A 13,420-nucleotide genomic window follows, 5' to 3' on the forward strand; every position below is an offset into this window, starting at 1 on the left:
TGCAGTCTTGTTAGTGGTGACCTCTGCTAGGTCCATGATTATTCTCATGAGATATTACTGTGTATATTTTGAATGAATTCAATTCAAAGTTAGCGAGAAACAAATATTATTAATATTATGACTATTTGGATTTTATTTTAAGCAAATCTGAAACTTTCTTGAAAAAAGCTACAATGCAAAATAAAATCCAAATATTGCCATAATATTAATAATATTTATTTTTTGCTAACTTTAAATTGAATTTATTCAAAATCTACACAGTAATATCTCAGGAAGATATTCATGAACCTAGCAGAGGTCACCACTAACAAGACTGCATTGTACCTTTTTTCAAGAAAGTTTCAGATTTGCTTAAAATAAAATCCAAATATTGCCATAATATTAATAATATTTATTTTTCGCTAACTTTAAATTGAATTTATTCAAAATCTACACAGTAATATCTCAGGAAGATATTCATGGGCCTAGCAGAGGTCACCACTAACAAGACTGCAGTGTAACCTTTTTCAAGAAAGTTTCAGATTTGCTTAAAATAAAATCCAAATATTGCCATAATATTAATAATATTTATTTTTCGCTAACTCTAAATTGAATTTATTCAAAATCTACACAGTAATATCCCAGGAAGATATTCATGGGCCTAGCAGAGGTCACCACTAACAAGACTGCAGTGTAACCTTTTTCAAGAAAGTTACAGATTTGCTTAAAATAAAATCCAAATATTGCCATAATATTAATAATATTTATTTCTCGCTAACTTTAAACTGAATTTATTCAAAATCTACACAGTAATATCTCATGAAAATAATCATGGACCTAGCTGAGGTCACCAATAACAAGACTGCAGTGTGATTTTTTCAAGAAAGTTACAGATTTGCTTCAAAGAAATATCAAATATTGGAAATATATTACTATTATTTTCTTTATGAAGTGCTTTCATTTAGAAATCAAACGTCAGAATGTCTTGATTATCTCTGGATGACACCTTGAGGTACTCTACCATGAATCAGAAGTGAAAGTATTTTGTAACTACGCACCATTGTGTTCTAAATCTATTCTGAAATTAGACACCCATTTGCACATGAATGTGATTTTCTTTAGCTTTTATTTTGAAATTCTAAATCAGAATATCCCAATATTGGAATAATTACTTTATTTCATTTAATGTGTTCACCATTAATACCATTCATGATTTTTCATCTCTTCATATATCTGTATTTAAAGGCGTGTTTCGTCATATCACGTTCACCGGAAGTTCGCTCTTATTTTGAAGACAGCTTTCACACGCTCGTACCGTAATGTCTGGTATATACGTGTACTGAAAAAAATCGTGCGGGCTGGCTTGACTGTGTTTTTCGAAGTGGCGGCTGGCTTGACTGCAGTCCACAGACTGCGGTGACAGCCACTGTTTGTGGTCCCATAAATGAGGCGCGCTGGACCCGCCCCCCCGCTGTGTGGTCTCTGTGCTTCGAGGGCCTTCTCTCTGACTATTGCGTGCTGCGTTTTGCTTTCACATCCTCACATCTTGAGCGCGTCGTTGCGAGAGGACCATCAGGTAATGTACCAATGGAGCTAATAGGCCTTAAACGCACGTCCGCACGCGCATCGTGTCGTTTGGCTATACTGCGGGCAGAAACACACATAAACACGCACGCGCATCGTGTCGTTTGGCTATACTGCGGGCAGAGACCCACGTACACACGCACGCGCATCGTGTCGTTTGGCTACACCGCGTGCATTCTGCGTTATGTATTTATTTACTTCAGGTATTAAAAAAGGGCAAGTTGTGAGCGGGTTTATTTCCGGGTACCTGAACGCACCTTCACTTGCTCCGCGCAAAACTGGAAGAGCCTCCTCGTCAAAATGACACGTGACGTGAGAAAATACAACATTTGATACAAAGTGTGTTTGTATTTACAAAGAGTTTGTAATTGGCAAAAAAATATAAAAAGTGAATTACCATAATATTATATGCAGACACCACAGAGTATTAACCCTGTGGCAGATGTAACGTTATAGAGCCTTGGATGAGGATCCACTTAACCACAATACCACACTGTACAAAACATGGCAGATTCATTGTTGGCATTGGGCCTTTATTTGATGGTGGACAATAAATAAAAAGGGGGAAATGTGTTTGACAAAATGTAATAATAAATGTGCTCATTACAGGAAAAGCTGACAACATCAGTCATGGACGCCATCAGCAACTCAAACACAACATTTGCTTTTGAGCTGCTCCGCACTCTGAGCCAAGCAAACCCCGCCGGGAACATCTTTGTCTCCCCGCTGAGCATCAGCTCGGCCCTGGCTATGGTTTACCTGGGGGCTGTAGGAGACACTGCTGCTCAGATGGCGAAGGTCAGCACATTGTCTCTCTATTACATGTTTATTAAAATGCCGTGAACCTTGTGAACTGCATTCACCTTGGCCTGTTTTCATTAACCAGGGTGTGGCTGAAGTCCGGGCTGTTTAAACAGATGTTAAAGGTGTATGCACGTATAGGCGCAGCATGGGCGTGTTTTCAGACAGCCAAAGTCTCATGAGACCTGAGCTTTGACCTTAAAGTGCTACCTTGAAACAAGTAACATAGTGTTTCACACACTCCATGAAGCTTTATCTGCAGGATGAAGTCATTTCTCACTCCCATTTTTATCATTTTAGTAAATGGTGAGGCAAACCACATTTCTACTAAAAAACAATAATCAAAAATTTGGTTTTAGACATTTATTTACATGTATGTAGCATTTTATTAATACATGTTACTTCTTTTGTGAGCCTTTGATAAACTAATTTTAAACACCAAAACAGTTTGTCCAAATGAGTAAAGGTATGTTTTCACAAGAGATATGGAGTTGTTATTTTAAAATCAAAATTCAATGTTCAGCTTTGGGCCATATTATCTCCTTACATTTGTGCCATAGGACACTTATGCCTCATTATAGAGAGAGCTGAGATTGCTCTGCAATTGTTGATGTAAAACACATGGGTATGTGTAATATGCAAGTGCCTTTAAAAGTGAATTTAAGAAATGGTGTAAACTCGAGAAAATGACCCCAGACCCCACAGGGTTAAAAGCCGGTGGTTGTAAAGAGTGGAAGTTTACAATGAGGTTTCAGTTCATGAAACCGGTTTGCTTTGGGAAGTACAGTGAATCCTCTGAGTGTTGCTCTTTTTTGTCTTATTTAGATTAATGACCTCTGGGTTCAAACGGTCAGATTGAGCCAAAATGAAAATGTTTGTCCGCAGTGGTTACAGGTTGAAGATGAAGGCTTGACTTCATTAAGACACAAAACACAAGAGCATACAGAAATAAAGAAATACACTATGTGATCAAGAGTACATTAACAGTATATCTAGGTGTGATTGTTGTGACAGAGCATTCATTTCAAACACAGGGACCTAATCCTCTGATGTTTGATCCTATTCAGCTGAAGAATGAATATAAATTACGTTCATATTTCATACAGTCTTAATACTAACTGCACCTCAAACTCAACTGCACGTAAAAGCTCTTTTATTATGGAGACTGGCGCAGGCAACAAAGTGATGTGCATGTTTCAAATGACTGTAACTACTTAACCTTTGCCGTCATTAACGTAATTCCAAAGGATTATCAACTAGGGTTGGGTATGGTACCGGTTTTCGGTCCCCAACCCTAGAATACTAACTGCACCTCAAACTCAACTGCACGTAAAAGCTCTTTTATTATGGAGACTGGCGCAGGCAACAGAAAGTGACGTGCATGTTTCAAATGACTGTAACTACTTGAACTTTGCCGTTATTGATGTAATTCCAAAGGATTATTAACTAGGGTTGGGTACCGAAAACCGGTGCCAATATGGATCTTTCCATTGATTGCTAATCCCAGATTAAAGTCTGCTGTTTTAAACTTTCACACAGGTCCTCTCATTCAGCTCTGGGGAAGGCGTCCACGCAGAATTCCAGACACTGAACGCTGAAATCAACTCACCATCTGCGTCATACATCCTGAAACTAGCCAACCGTCTTTACGGAGAAAACACTGCCAACTTCCTCCCGGTGAGTTTTGAGCAGTGGTGTATAAAGTACCCAAAAGTCATACTTGAGTAAAAGTAAAGATACTTGACTGGAAAATTACTCAAGTAAAAGTAAAAGTCACCTATGAGAATACTACTTGAGTAAAAGTATTAAAGTATCTGATTTTTTAAAAACTTAAGTATCAAAAGTAATTTTCTGATATTAAATGTACTTAAGTATTGAAAGTAAAAGTAAAAGTAAATGCTGTTAATAAAAAAAACAAAGGGTCAGAATTTTGAGAATGATGAAGTTTATTTGTTTGGGTGCTGTGGCCGCCATGAACAAGGAGTATGAGCTAGGATGAACTTAGCAATATATGAATACTATGAAATTACTAAAATATAAAAACACGATTAACACAGAAAAAAGCTGAACCAAAAGTAACAACCAGAATCATCACTTTAAAGTGAAAAATGTATTGTTCATCTTCAAAAGAAGTTGATTTTCAAAATGGACAGATGTTAGTGTCGCTCTTCTGGGGCTGAAGACGAGTCCTGCGATGCTGAAGAGCCGTTCTAGCTTCACAGGCCCTGATGGTGCAGGTAGAGTGTGTCTGGCTTCACAGGCCCTGGTGCAGGTAGAGTGTGTCTAGCTTCACAGACAGCAGCACACAGTTGGGAAGCATTTCAGCAAGTCAACGTGATCCACGTCTCCATCCAGCTGTTTGCTGCTGTCACTCGCTTGAGATGACGAAGAAGAAGTCCTCTTCATCAGATGAACTGGACCTGGTGGCATCACCTAGCTGCAGGGAGGGTTCTTCCATGTGCTGCTTGATGTAGTCCATTCCTGAAATAAAGTGAGAGTATTACAGACATGATAGAATTAATAACACTTCCTAACATGTCATGACCCCAACCAACAGTTTTGTACAAAATAGTTTGTTTTAATTTGAAGTTTATACATTTAGTTTCATGCACTGTCCGTGCATCCAGAGTTGATTTGTGAATATGTACTTGTATCTCTGTAGTTAAACACAGCAACAGTCCCAAATCAATATCGTCGCCATTACTGGACCGTCACTCTTATAATATTAATACAAATAATTATAATAATGCTGTAATGATTAGCATTATGTTTTAGCTAAGACGACTCAAATCAACAAATTCTCACAACTGTCAACACTTCAGCTCATTAACTCGCTAGAGATCCGTCTACTCCACTCACGCTAATTGTCTCATTTAATTAACGATAGCTAGCGAACGTTAGCCTAACATACAACATGCGTAGGACAATCAGACACCTGTCTCCCCCCCTCCTGCCAAAGATATATCGTACTCCAATCCTGTGGGCAACACTGCTAGATATCTTAACAGGTTTATGATGACTAAACATTAACGTTGCGGCTCATGGGATTACTCTTAATTTACCTCAATGTGTTTCCTGAGGTTGGTGAGTTGTTGAAGGCCAATATCTCCGTAGCTTTCGGTCGGCATAAGAGGCACTTCATCCGGTAGGAAGAAACTTTCACTCCGACAAAAGACAAGAGTTCGCCCAAATATGGCCACGGACGTTGATCTTGGTCCCCGTGGTTTTTCGAGTAGCTTCCATTGCTGCTCCACATGAAATGAGTCGTATCTGTAGCCGCTCGCTAACATCCTGGGCATCACTGGGAATAGAAAACACGCGGCAAGGACCACTGATCCCCAACCTGGTGTTCGTGATGCGTTCAGGTGCGCTGCGGTGTGTTCCACAACAGTCCCCGATGTTTCTCATGATTATTTTTTTCCGTAGTAACGAGTAACGATACTGTTTCAGGGGAAATGTATCGGAGTAAAAGTACAAGTTTTCATTGCAAAATGTAGTGAAGTAAAAGTAAACAGAAATATAAGTAGTCAAATAAAGTACAGATACCCAAAAAAACTACTTAAGTAAAGTAACGAAGTACTTCCACTTCGTTACTATACACCACTGGTTTTGAGTTTACACTTCAATCATGGATGACTCAGCTATTTGTATTAGATATACAACTTTGCATGACTAAATTCATGAGATGCTTTCTCCACACTGCAGCAATTCATCGAAGCCACACAGAAGCACTACCAGGCAGACCTGAAGGTTGTGGATTTCATGGGGGCTCCAGAAGCCTGCAGAGAAGAGATCAACAGCTGGGTAGAGCAGCAGACAGAGAGTGAGTTATTCTTCTTAATTGGACTAATTAATACGATACAGATCAGCAGACAGACAGACAGAAAAACACAGTTCCTTAGCCTGTTGGCTTTTCGTGCTTGTTAATAGGTTTTTGGATCACAATTCTATTTGACCTGCTGTATTTACCAGACAGAAGGGAAACGACAGGGAGGTGAAAAGATTGAGAGAGAGAAGCAGCAAACAGCCCTTCTGACAAGTGTCCTTTCTAGGGCTGTCAGCGTTAACGCGTTAATCTATGCGATTAATTTGGCCGCGTTAACGCACTAAAATATTTTAACGCAACTTTGTTTACTTTCGGTGTTCGTTGAAGTTTTTACACTGTTTCCGTTTTTAAAACAATTATTTCTCCGCGAAAATAAGGAGCAGAAATCAGTTTAAACTCGTGGATGAATCAGTCGGGTTTCCTCCTGCTCCTCCTTCCTCCCGTCTCCCCCTCTGATCCACAGAGGAACGGAGGGGCGACGTGGCGCGGAAAGAACTCGTCACACGAAACCTTCACCGTGATTTGTCAATCCGTTTGTCTGTCAACATTTCGGGAAAAAAAACAACCAATGAACACTCAGTAAATCACAAAGGACCTCCCACCTCACAGGTGAGGCTCATTTAGCAGCCTGTCAGTCAGAGAACCAGAGAACACGGCGCGAGGACAATGAGCCTTATTACAGAGCTGAGATTGTTCTGGAATGTTTGATGTCTAACACGTGGGGGTGTGTCACATGCAAAATACTTTAGGGTATTAACGTGACATATTGCGCAGCTGGGCTCGTCCAGCTTGGAGGAGGCGAGAGGGGGCGCCGCCGACGGAGCCCCGTCAGCCCCGCAGTGCGCCCGTGGACAGCAGCTCCGCGTCAGGATGGGTGCGCTGATAAAATGACGTTACCCCTCTGCGATGGGCCGCCTCCTGCTCCTCGTTTACTGCACGGTGTCAGTGATCTCCAAAGTGGTCTTCTGGAGGAGCAGCATGGCAGCGGCTGACCGGAAGAGGCTGAACCAGCTGATGAAGGCCAGCAGCGTGCTGGGGTGTCCTGTTGATACCGTGGAGGTGGTGGGGGACGGGAGGATGATGGCAAAGCTCTCGTCTCTGATGAACCACACCTCCCACCCCATGCATGACACTCTCGCAGCTCTGCACAGCTCCTTCAGCCACCGGCTGATTCCTCCCCGTGTCTGAGGAGAGATACTTAAAGTCCTTCCTTCCTGCTGCTGTCAGGCTGCACAACACACTGCAGTAGATCCTGGAGATCCTGGCAAACTCAACACTTTACTTTGTTTTCCCTTTGTATATTTAGTTTCCTCTGTATATTTAGTATTTTAGTTTAGTATTTGTGACACGTGTCTCGCCGTCACTAGTAGGTTCCCCCTTCAAGCACCATGGAATGAGTAGTCGGATGGTTATTCGTAATATATTTTATTGTTCCAGACAGCAGACCGTGTCTCTGCTCAGCACTCCCCCATCTTCCTCCTGTCCAGCTCCTTTATGGAGACAAAGCCTCGCAGATACACAAACACAGATTGTCATCAGCTGGTCTGATTGTCATCAGCAACTGGGTGCTTTCCTGCCCTGTGTGAGTGTCACGGCTCACTCTGTACAGCCTGTCCCTGATCAATGTGAAGTGCGGATATGTCTGCGCTGCGTCAGGGTGCATCAACTGACCATCAATTCGTATCACTTGGTCAAAGGCTGAGCGTAGAGTATCGTCCCGAGACTGCTCGAGTGGAAAATCTTCCATGGAGTGAAACTCGGGAGCCGGAGGAGTCTCCCTAGGAGGCTCCGCCGGTTCCCCCTCCCCGTCTGCAGTGTCGGACAACTGTTGGAGTTTCAGGACAGCGACACACCACCTGGACGGTACTCACTGGAAGAAAGCAGCGGTAGACTTGTACTTTACATTTGTTCGCGTTTTATTCAGAAATCAGGATACAAGTAGACATCATGCATGGACCCCCCTCCGGCTGGTACCTAGAGTACTCAGACCAGAGAGAGGCGCCTTAACAGAGGGCGCGATGGTTTAAATAGCCATCAAGGCCAGTTCTAATTGGTCAGGAGGTAAAGAGGATGGTGTCTTCTCATTGGTTCTTGTTCCTCTGCTTCTGCCGTTGTCGCTCCTTCATTGGTTCTTGTGGCCAGCCAATGAATTCATATGTTTGTAAAGAAGTGTGAGAGACAGGAAGGGGCCTTGTCTGTGCAGGGATGGGGTCTGGATCTTCTCAGAAGGCTGTCCAAACAAAAGGGGGGCCTCTTCCCATGTGTGAGTGTGTGTGTGTGAGGGGTCAGTGTGTGGCCATTGAGGGGCCCCAAGTGTCTAAAGGAGAATAATGGCCACATCTGGACCCTTCCTTATCTATCGGTCCGGTGAGGTAAATGTCTCTGTTCCCTTCCCCTGCTCTGAGAGTATAGAGAGCTCTTTGTATGTGATCACCTCCAGAATGTGTGGGTGCGGAGGAGGGGGGCTCACAAAACCTCACCAAGAGTGCTCTGCCGGAGATTTTAACTTCCATTCAGTGTTTTCCATCTTACACATAATATTTATGCAAACAATACTAGGCTGTGCTAAGCTAAAATATATATTCTTTACACAACCTCGCGTCACCGCATGACCCTGTCTGCCGTGAACGCACCCCCGCAGCCTTCCCCATTAATTTATCAAAGCCCGGCCAATCGGTTCCCAAGATTAAGGGGTGCGTAAGGCGGGAGCTAACCGCAACCTTCACGTTATGCCTTTTCCCCCTGTGTCTAATTTCCGCTGACACTATGGGATACTCGTGAATGTCCCCATGCACACACCTTATCTTCACCCACAATGCCTCCACCAATGCCCCTGGTCGAACCAGGCTCTGGTGGATCATAGACTGTGTACAGCCGGAATCCACCATTGCCTGATGTACACCCCCCTGGATTCTTACCGGTACGCGGTATGTCGCACCAGGACCTGGGGAGGGCGTTGGAGAGCCGGCAACCCGGATCACCTGGCCCACCTCCATCAGCGGACACTCCCACCGGACGTGTCCGGGCTGCTTGCACCTCCAACACGCCTGCCCTGGTGTTTGAGGGACTACCTGTGGGTTGGGAAGGGTGCCGGTGTTTGCTGGGGCCTGTATGGGTCGCGTCAGTGGCCGCGTAGGCCTGGCCGGAGCCAGTGAGCTGTCGCTGTCCACCTGCCCGCCGGGGTGCACCGCCAGGTGATCCTCCGCCCGTGCAATGGCGGCCTCCAGCGACGTGGGGCCGTGACAGCGGACCCACTCTGCTGTTCCGGTCGGCAGCCCCTCCACGAACTGCTCCATGACGACCTTCTCCACCGCCGCCTGCGCCCCTCCGGAGTTCCCGGGCTGTAGCCATCTGGTGGCGGCGTCCTTCAGCTGGTGTGCGTAGGCAAACGGCCGGTCTTTGGGTCCCAGCGTTGCCTCCCGGAACCTCCGCTGGTGGTCCTGCGGAGTCAGTCCCAGTCGATCGCTGACGGCTTTACGCACGGCCGTGTAATTGTGCCGCGCTGCCGGGGACAGCGACAGCGCCGCTGTCTGCGCCTCCCCGGTGAGAAGAGGCAGTAGACGGACCGCCCACTCCACCGCCGGCCAGCCACACGCCTCCGCCGTCACCTCAAACATCTCCAGAAATGATTGAGCGTCGTCTGCCCCCGCCAAGGGTGGAGGGTTTGGTGGAGCCGCAGCTGTCCGGGCGGCGAGCCGTTCCAGGGCTTCCGTCTGCCTCTCTGCCTGGGCCAGGAGTGCCCCCAAGAGTTGCCGGTTCGCCTCTGTCCGGTCCCGCTGTATAGCTGCCATCCCCTCCAGCATCTGCCCCAGCACCATCAATAGCTGGGTCGGCAGATCTGAGTGTTGCCGGCTGCTCTCCATGTGCTTTTCCACCAAAAAAAAAAAAAAAGGCCCCACGTTTGGCTCCAGTGTGACAGGTGTCTAGCCGTCACTGGTAGGTTCCCCCTTTAAGCCACACGGAATGAGCAGCCAGAGTGATGTTTTGTAATATCTTTTATTGTACCCGACCACAGGCAGTGTCTCTGCTCGGCACTCCACCCCGTCTTCAGTCCATCCAGCCCCTTTTGAAGACAAAGCCTCGCAGATACACAAACACAGATTGTCATCAGCTGGTCTGATTGTCATCAATGGTGTCTGATTTTCATCAGACCAGCTGATGACAATCAGACACCATTCCCTGAACCACACCCCCGCTCCACCCACTCTGCAGCAGAGCCTAAACACCCCCCGCTGCCACAGTGTTTTATTTGTATTAATGCTCTAACGTGCACCGCTGCTGTGATCCTGAAATTTCCCGACTGTGGGACTAATAAAGGATTATCTTATCTTATCTTATTTGAATGTCAGTCAGTTACCAAGGCCACTGGTTCTGCTGTTGTCCAATGTTAAAGATGACAGGACCAATGGGGTCTCAATATACTTCTTTTTTTTTACTAATCTGATGTTTCACTGAAGAAACAAATTATCATCCACGATATTAAATACCTCGCTGGCACTGTATATGTAGGAGCCTTTTTGAAAACACAGCTCTGTGTGAAGTTTTGTCTTTAAAAAGAAGGAACAAACTTTTAATCGCGATTAATTAATCGCAATTTCAAAATGTGCGATTAATTAGTTAATTTTTTTTAATCGATTGACAGCCCTAGTCCTTTCATAAATTCACCCAGAGTGTCCTCTGTGAACCTGGGTTCAACGCTTGCTTTGTCTCTGTATGTCCTTTCAGATAAGATTAAAGATCTCCTGAAACCTGGAACAGTCTCTGCTATGACACGATTGGCTCTGGTTAATGCCATCTACTTCAAGGGAAACTGGATGAACCGCTTTGGTCAGGCTGATACCAAAGAGATGTCCTTTAAAGTCAACCAGGTGAAGTTTGCAGATGTAGACGCGTGAAGTTTGAATACATGAAACCGTTTCACTCAACTGATCCCCTTGATATGCTGTGTTCCCTGTGCGTCAGAATGAGGCCAAGCAGGTCCAGATGATGTACCAGATGACGAAGCTGCCTTACAACTACATTCCTGACCTCGGCCTGCAGATCCTGGAGCTGCCGTACGTGGATGATGAGCTCAGCATGCTCATCCTGCTGCCCGAGGAGACCGCAGACGGCTCTGACCCTCTGCTGAAGGTACGCAACCTCGAAGCAATTACCATTGTTAACCAGGGTTTCAAGGGATGTAATATAAGCTGTAATGCATACATTATGAACCATTAAAAATGCATACATAAAATGTCATGATTATAGGATGAAAAAAAGTGTACACGCTGATATTTAAAACCTCTAAATATAAATTTGAGCTTGAGATTAAATAGAGTATTTTTGTTTTATTCCAGCTGGAGAAGGATCTAACGCGGGAGAATCTGGATGAATGGACCAACAGGGAAAACATGGACGTTCATTCAGAAGTCATCGTTCACCTTCCCAAGTTCAAGCTGGAGGAAGACTACGAGCTGAACGAGCCTCTGGCCAAACTCGGCATGACGGACGTGTTCTGTGGGGCGAAGGCCGATTTGTCTGGCATGAACGGGGAAGGAGGACTCTTCCTGTCCACAGTGACCCACAAGGCCTTTCTGGAGGTGAATGAGGAGGGGACGGAGGCGGCTGCAGCCACAGCGGGCATGGTAGCATTCTGTATGTTGAGGGAGGAGCACTTCACAGCGGACCACCCCTTCCTCTTCTTCATCAGGCACAATAAGACCAAGTCCATCCTCTTCCTCGGTAGGTTCTCGTCTCCTCAGTAGACAGAACCAGCAGATGAAGATATTGTGCCAATTGAAATAAATAATAAATATTTTAAATCCGAGCAAAATCTTTGAAATGAAGGCTTTATTTTCTGGGATATTTAATTGAATTTAACCGATTTATTTCTGTTCTCGGACTTTGCACTGAAATCATACATATCATATAGCTATATAAGTTTTTTTGGGGCTGAATCAATGGGTTATGAAACGAATAAATTTAAGTGAAATAAAACAATAGACTTTGGGGTTTTAAAGTAACAACATTGTTAAAAGGAGTGACATTTTGATAGTAGTTCAAATGAAATGGGTTCACACATTAGGACTGTACTATCCAGAGTAACTGGGGAAACAATGTGCTCCATCCACCAGTTGTATTGTGGTGACAGCAACATTTTCGGCATACAAAATGAGAAGTCTACACGGTTATTACAGATTAAAACTAGAATGGGCACTCGGTAGAGCGCATACCTTCGCATATCACAAGATTGGGCATTGAATTATGAACATTTTGGCATTAGTTGCATGCCAATTGGACAAAAATGTATCGTGCTATGGTAAAAAAGAGTTTGACCTTTCCATGACCTTGACATTGACCTTTGACCCGATTGATCCCAAAATCTAATCAAATGGTCCCCGGATAATAACCAATCATCCCACCAAATTTCATGCGATTCAAGAACATGTTGACCTGTTCATGACCTTTGACCTTGACCTTTGACCCGATCGATCTCAAAATCTAGTCAACTGGTCCCCGGATAATAAACAATCATCCCACCAAATTTCATGCGATTCGGTTCAATACTTTTTGAGTTCTGTGAAAGATTTTGACCTGTTCATGACCTTTGACCTTTGACCCGATCGATCCCAAAATCTAACCAACTGGTCCCCGGATAATAAACAATCATCCCACCAAATTTCATGCGATTCGGTTAAATACTTTTTGAGTTCTGCGAAAGATTTTGACCTGTTCATGACCTTTGACCTTTGACCCGATCAATCCCAAAATCTAATCAACTGGTCCCCGGATAATAAACAATCATCCCACCAAATTTCATGCGATTCGGTTCAATACTTTTTGAGATTTGCGAATAACACGCATACAAATAAATAAATAAATAAATACACGGCGATCAAAACATAACCTTCCCGCATTTTCAATGCGAAGGTAATCACATGGTACTGTGTTAACTCGAGGTGACCTCTGTGTGGCTGTGCCCCAGCCTTCCTCTATTCACTAAGAGGCAGTGATATCAATAATGTGTTTCTGAGAAATGCTGCGGCACAAATTATGCAGTACTTAGGCTACAGCATTAATACAAATATTGCTCCAACATCCTGATCGGAAGCTATCAAACGGTATATACAAGGAAGCGACTCCTGACCAAATTAAAAACAAGATGCACGCATCCTTCAGGCACAGCATATATTTTCAAAAGAGTTCTGGTGAGCTTTATGAAATAAAGAAAAGACAAAGTTAAATGGTCTG

At 44.2% G+C, this 13,420-nt stretch overlaps 1 protein-coding gene across 1 annotated transcript; it reads left to right on the forward strand.

Moving 5' to 3' along the window:
- Positions 1-1,255: 1,255 nt before the first annotated feature.
- serpinb1 (serpin peptidase inhibitor, clade B (ovalbumin), member 1) lies at positions 1,256-11,991 on the forward strand. The gene is made up of 7 exons (XM_056414544.1): positions 1,256-1,555; positions 2,173-2,361; positions 3,904-4,041; positions 6,070-6,187; positions 10,916-11,058; positions 11,153-11,320; positions 11,527-11,991. The coding sequence occupies exons 1-7, from the start codon at positions 1,424-1,426 to the stop codon at positions 11,932-11,934; spliced, it is 1,296 nt and encodes a 431-aa protein (XP_056270519.1). The 5' UTR covers positions 1,256-1,423; the 3' UTR covers positions 11,935-11,991.
- Positions 11,992-13,420: the final 1,429 nt, after the last annotated feature.

This window comes from Pseudoliparis swirei, chromosome 5, assembly GCF_029220125.1.
Source record: "Pseudoliparis swirei isolate HS2019 ecotype Mariana Trench chromosome 5, NWPU_hadal_v1, whole genome shotgun sequence".
Lineage (NCBI taxonomy): Eukaryota > Metazoa > Chordata > Actinopteri > Perciformes > Liparidae > Pseudoliparis > Pseudoliparis swirei.

Coding starts and splice junctions, on each gene's coding strand:
- serpinb1 (XM_056414544.1), top strand. CDS start 1,424: ATGAGGCGCGCTGGACCCGCCCCCCCGCTGTGTGGTCTCTGTGCTTCG. Junction 2,362..3,903: donor CTGCTGCTCAGATGGCGAAG/GTCAGCACATTG, acceptor ACTTTCACACAG/GTCCTCTCATTCAGCTCTGG. Junction 11,059..11,152: donor TGTCCTTTAAAGTCAACCAG/GTGAAGTTTGCA, acceptor CCTGTGCGTCAG/AATGAGGCCAAGCAGGTCCA.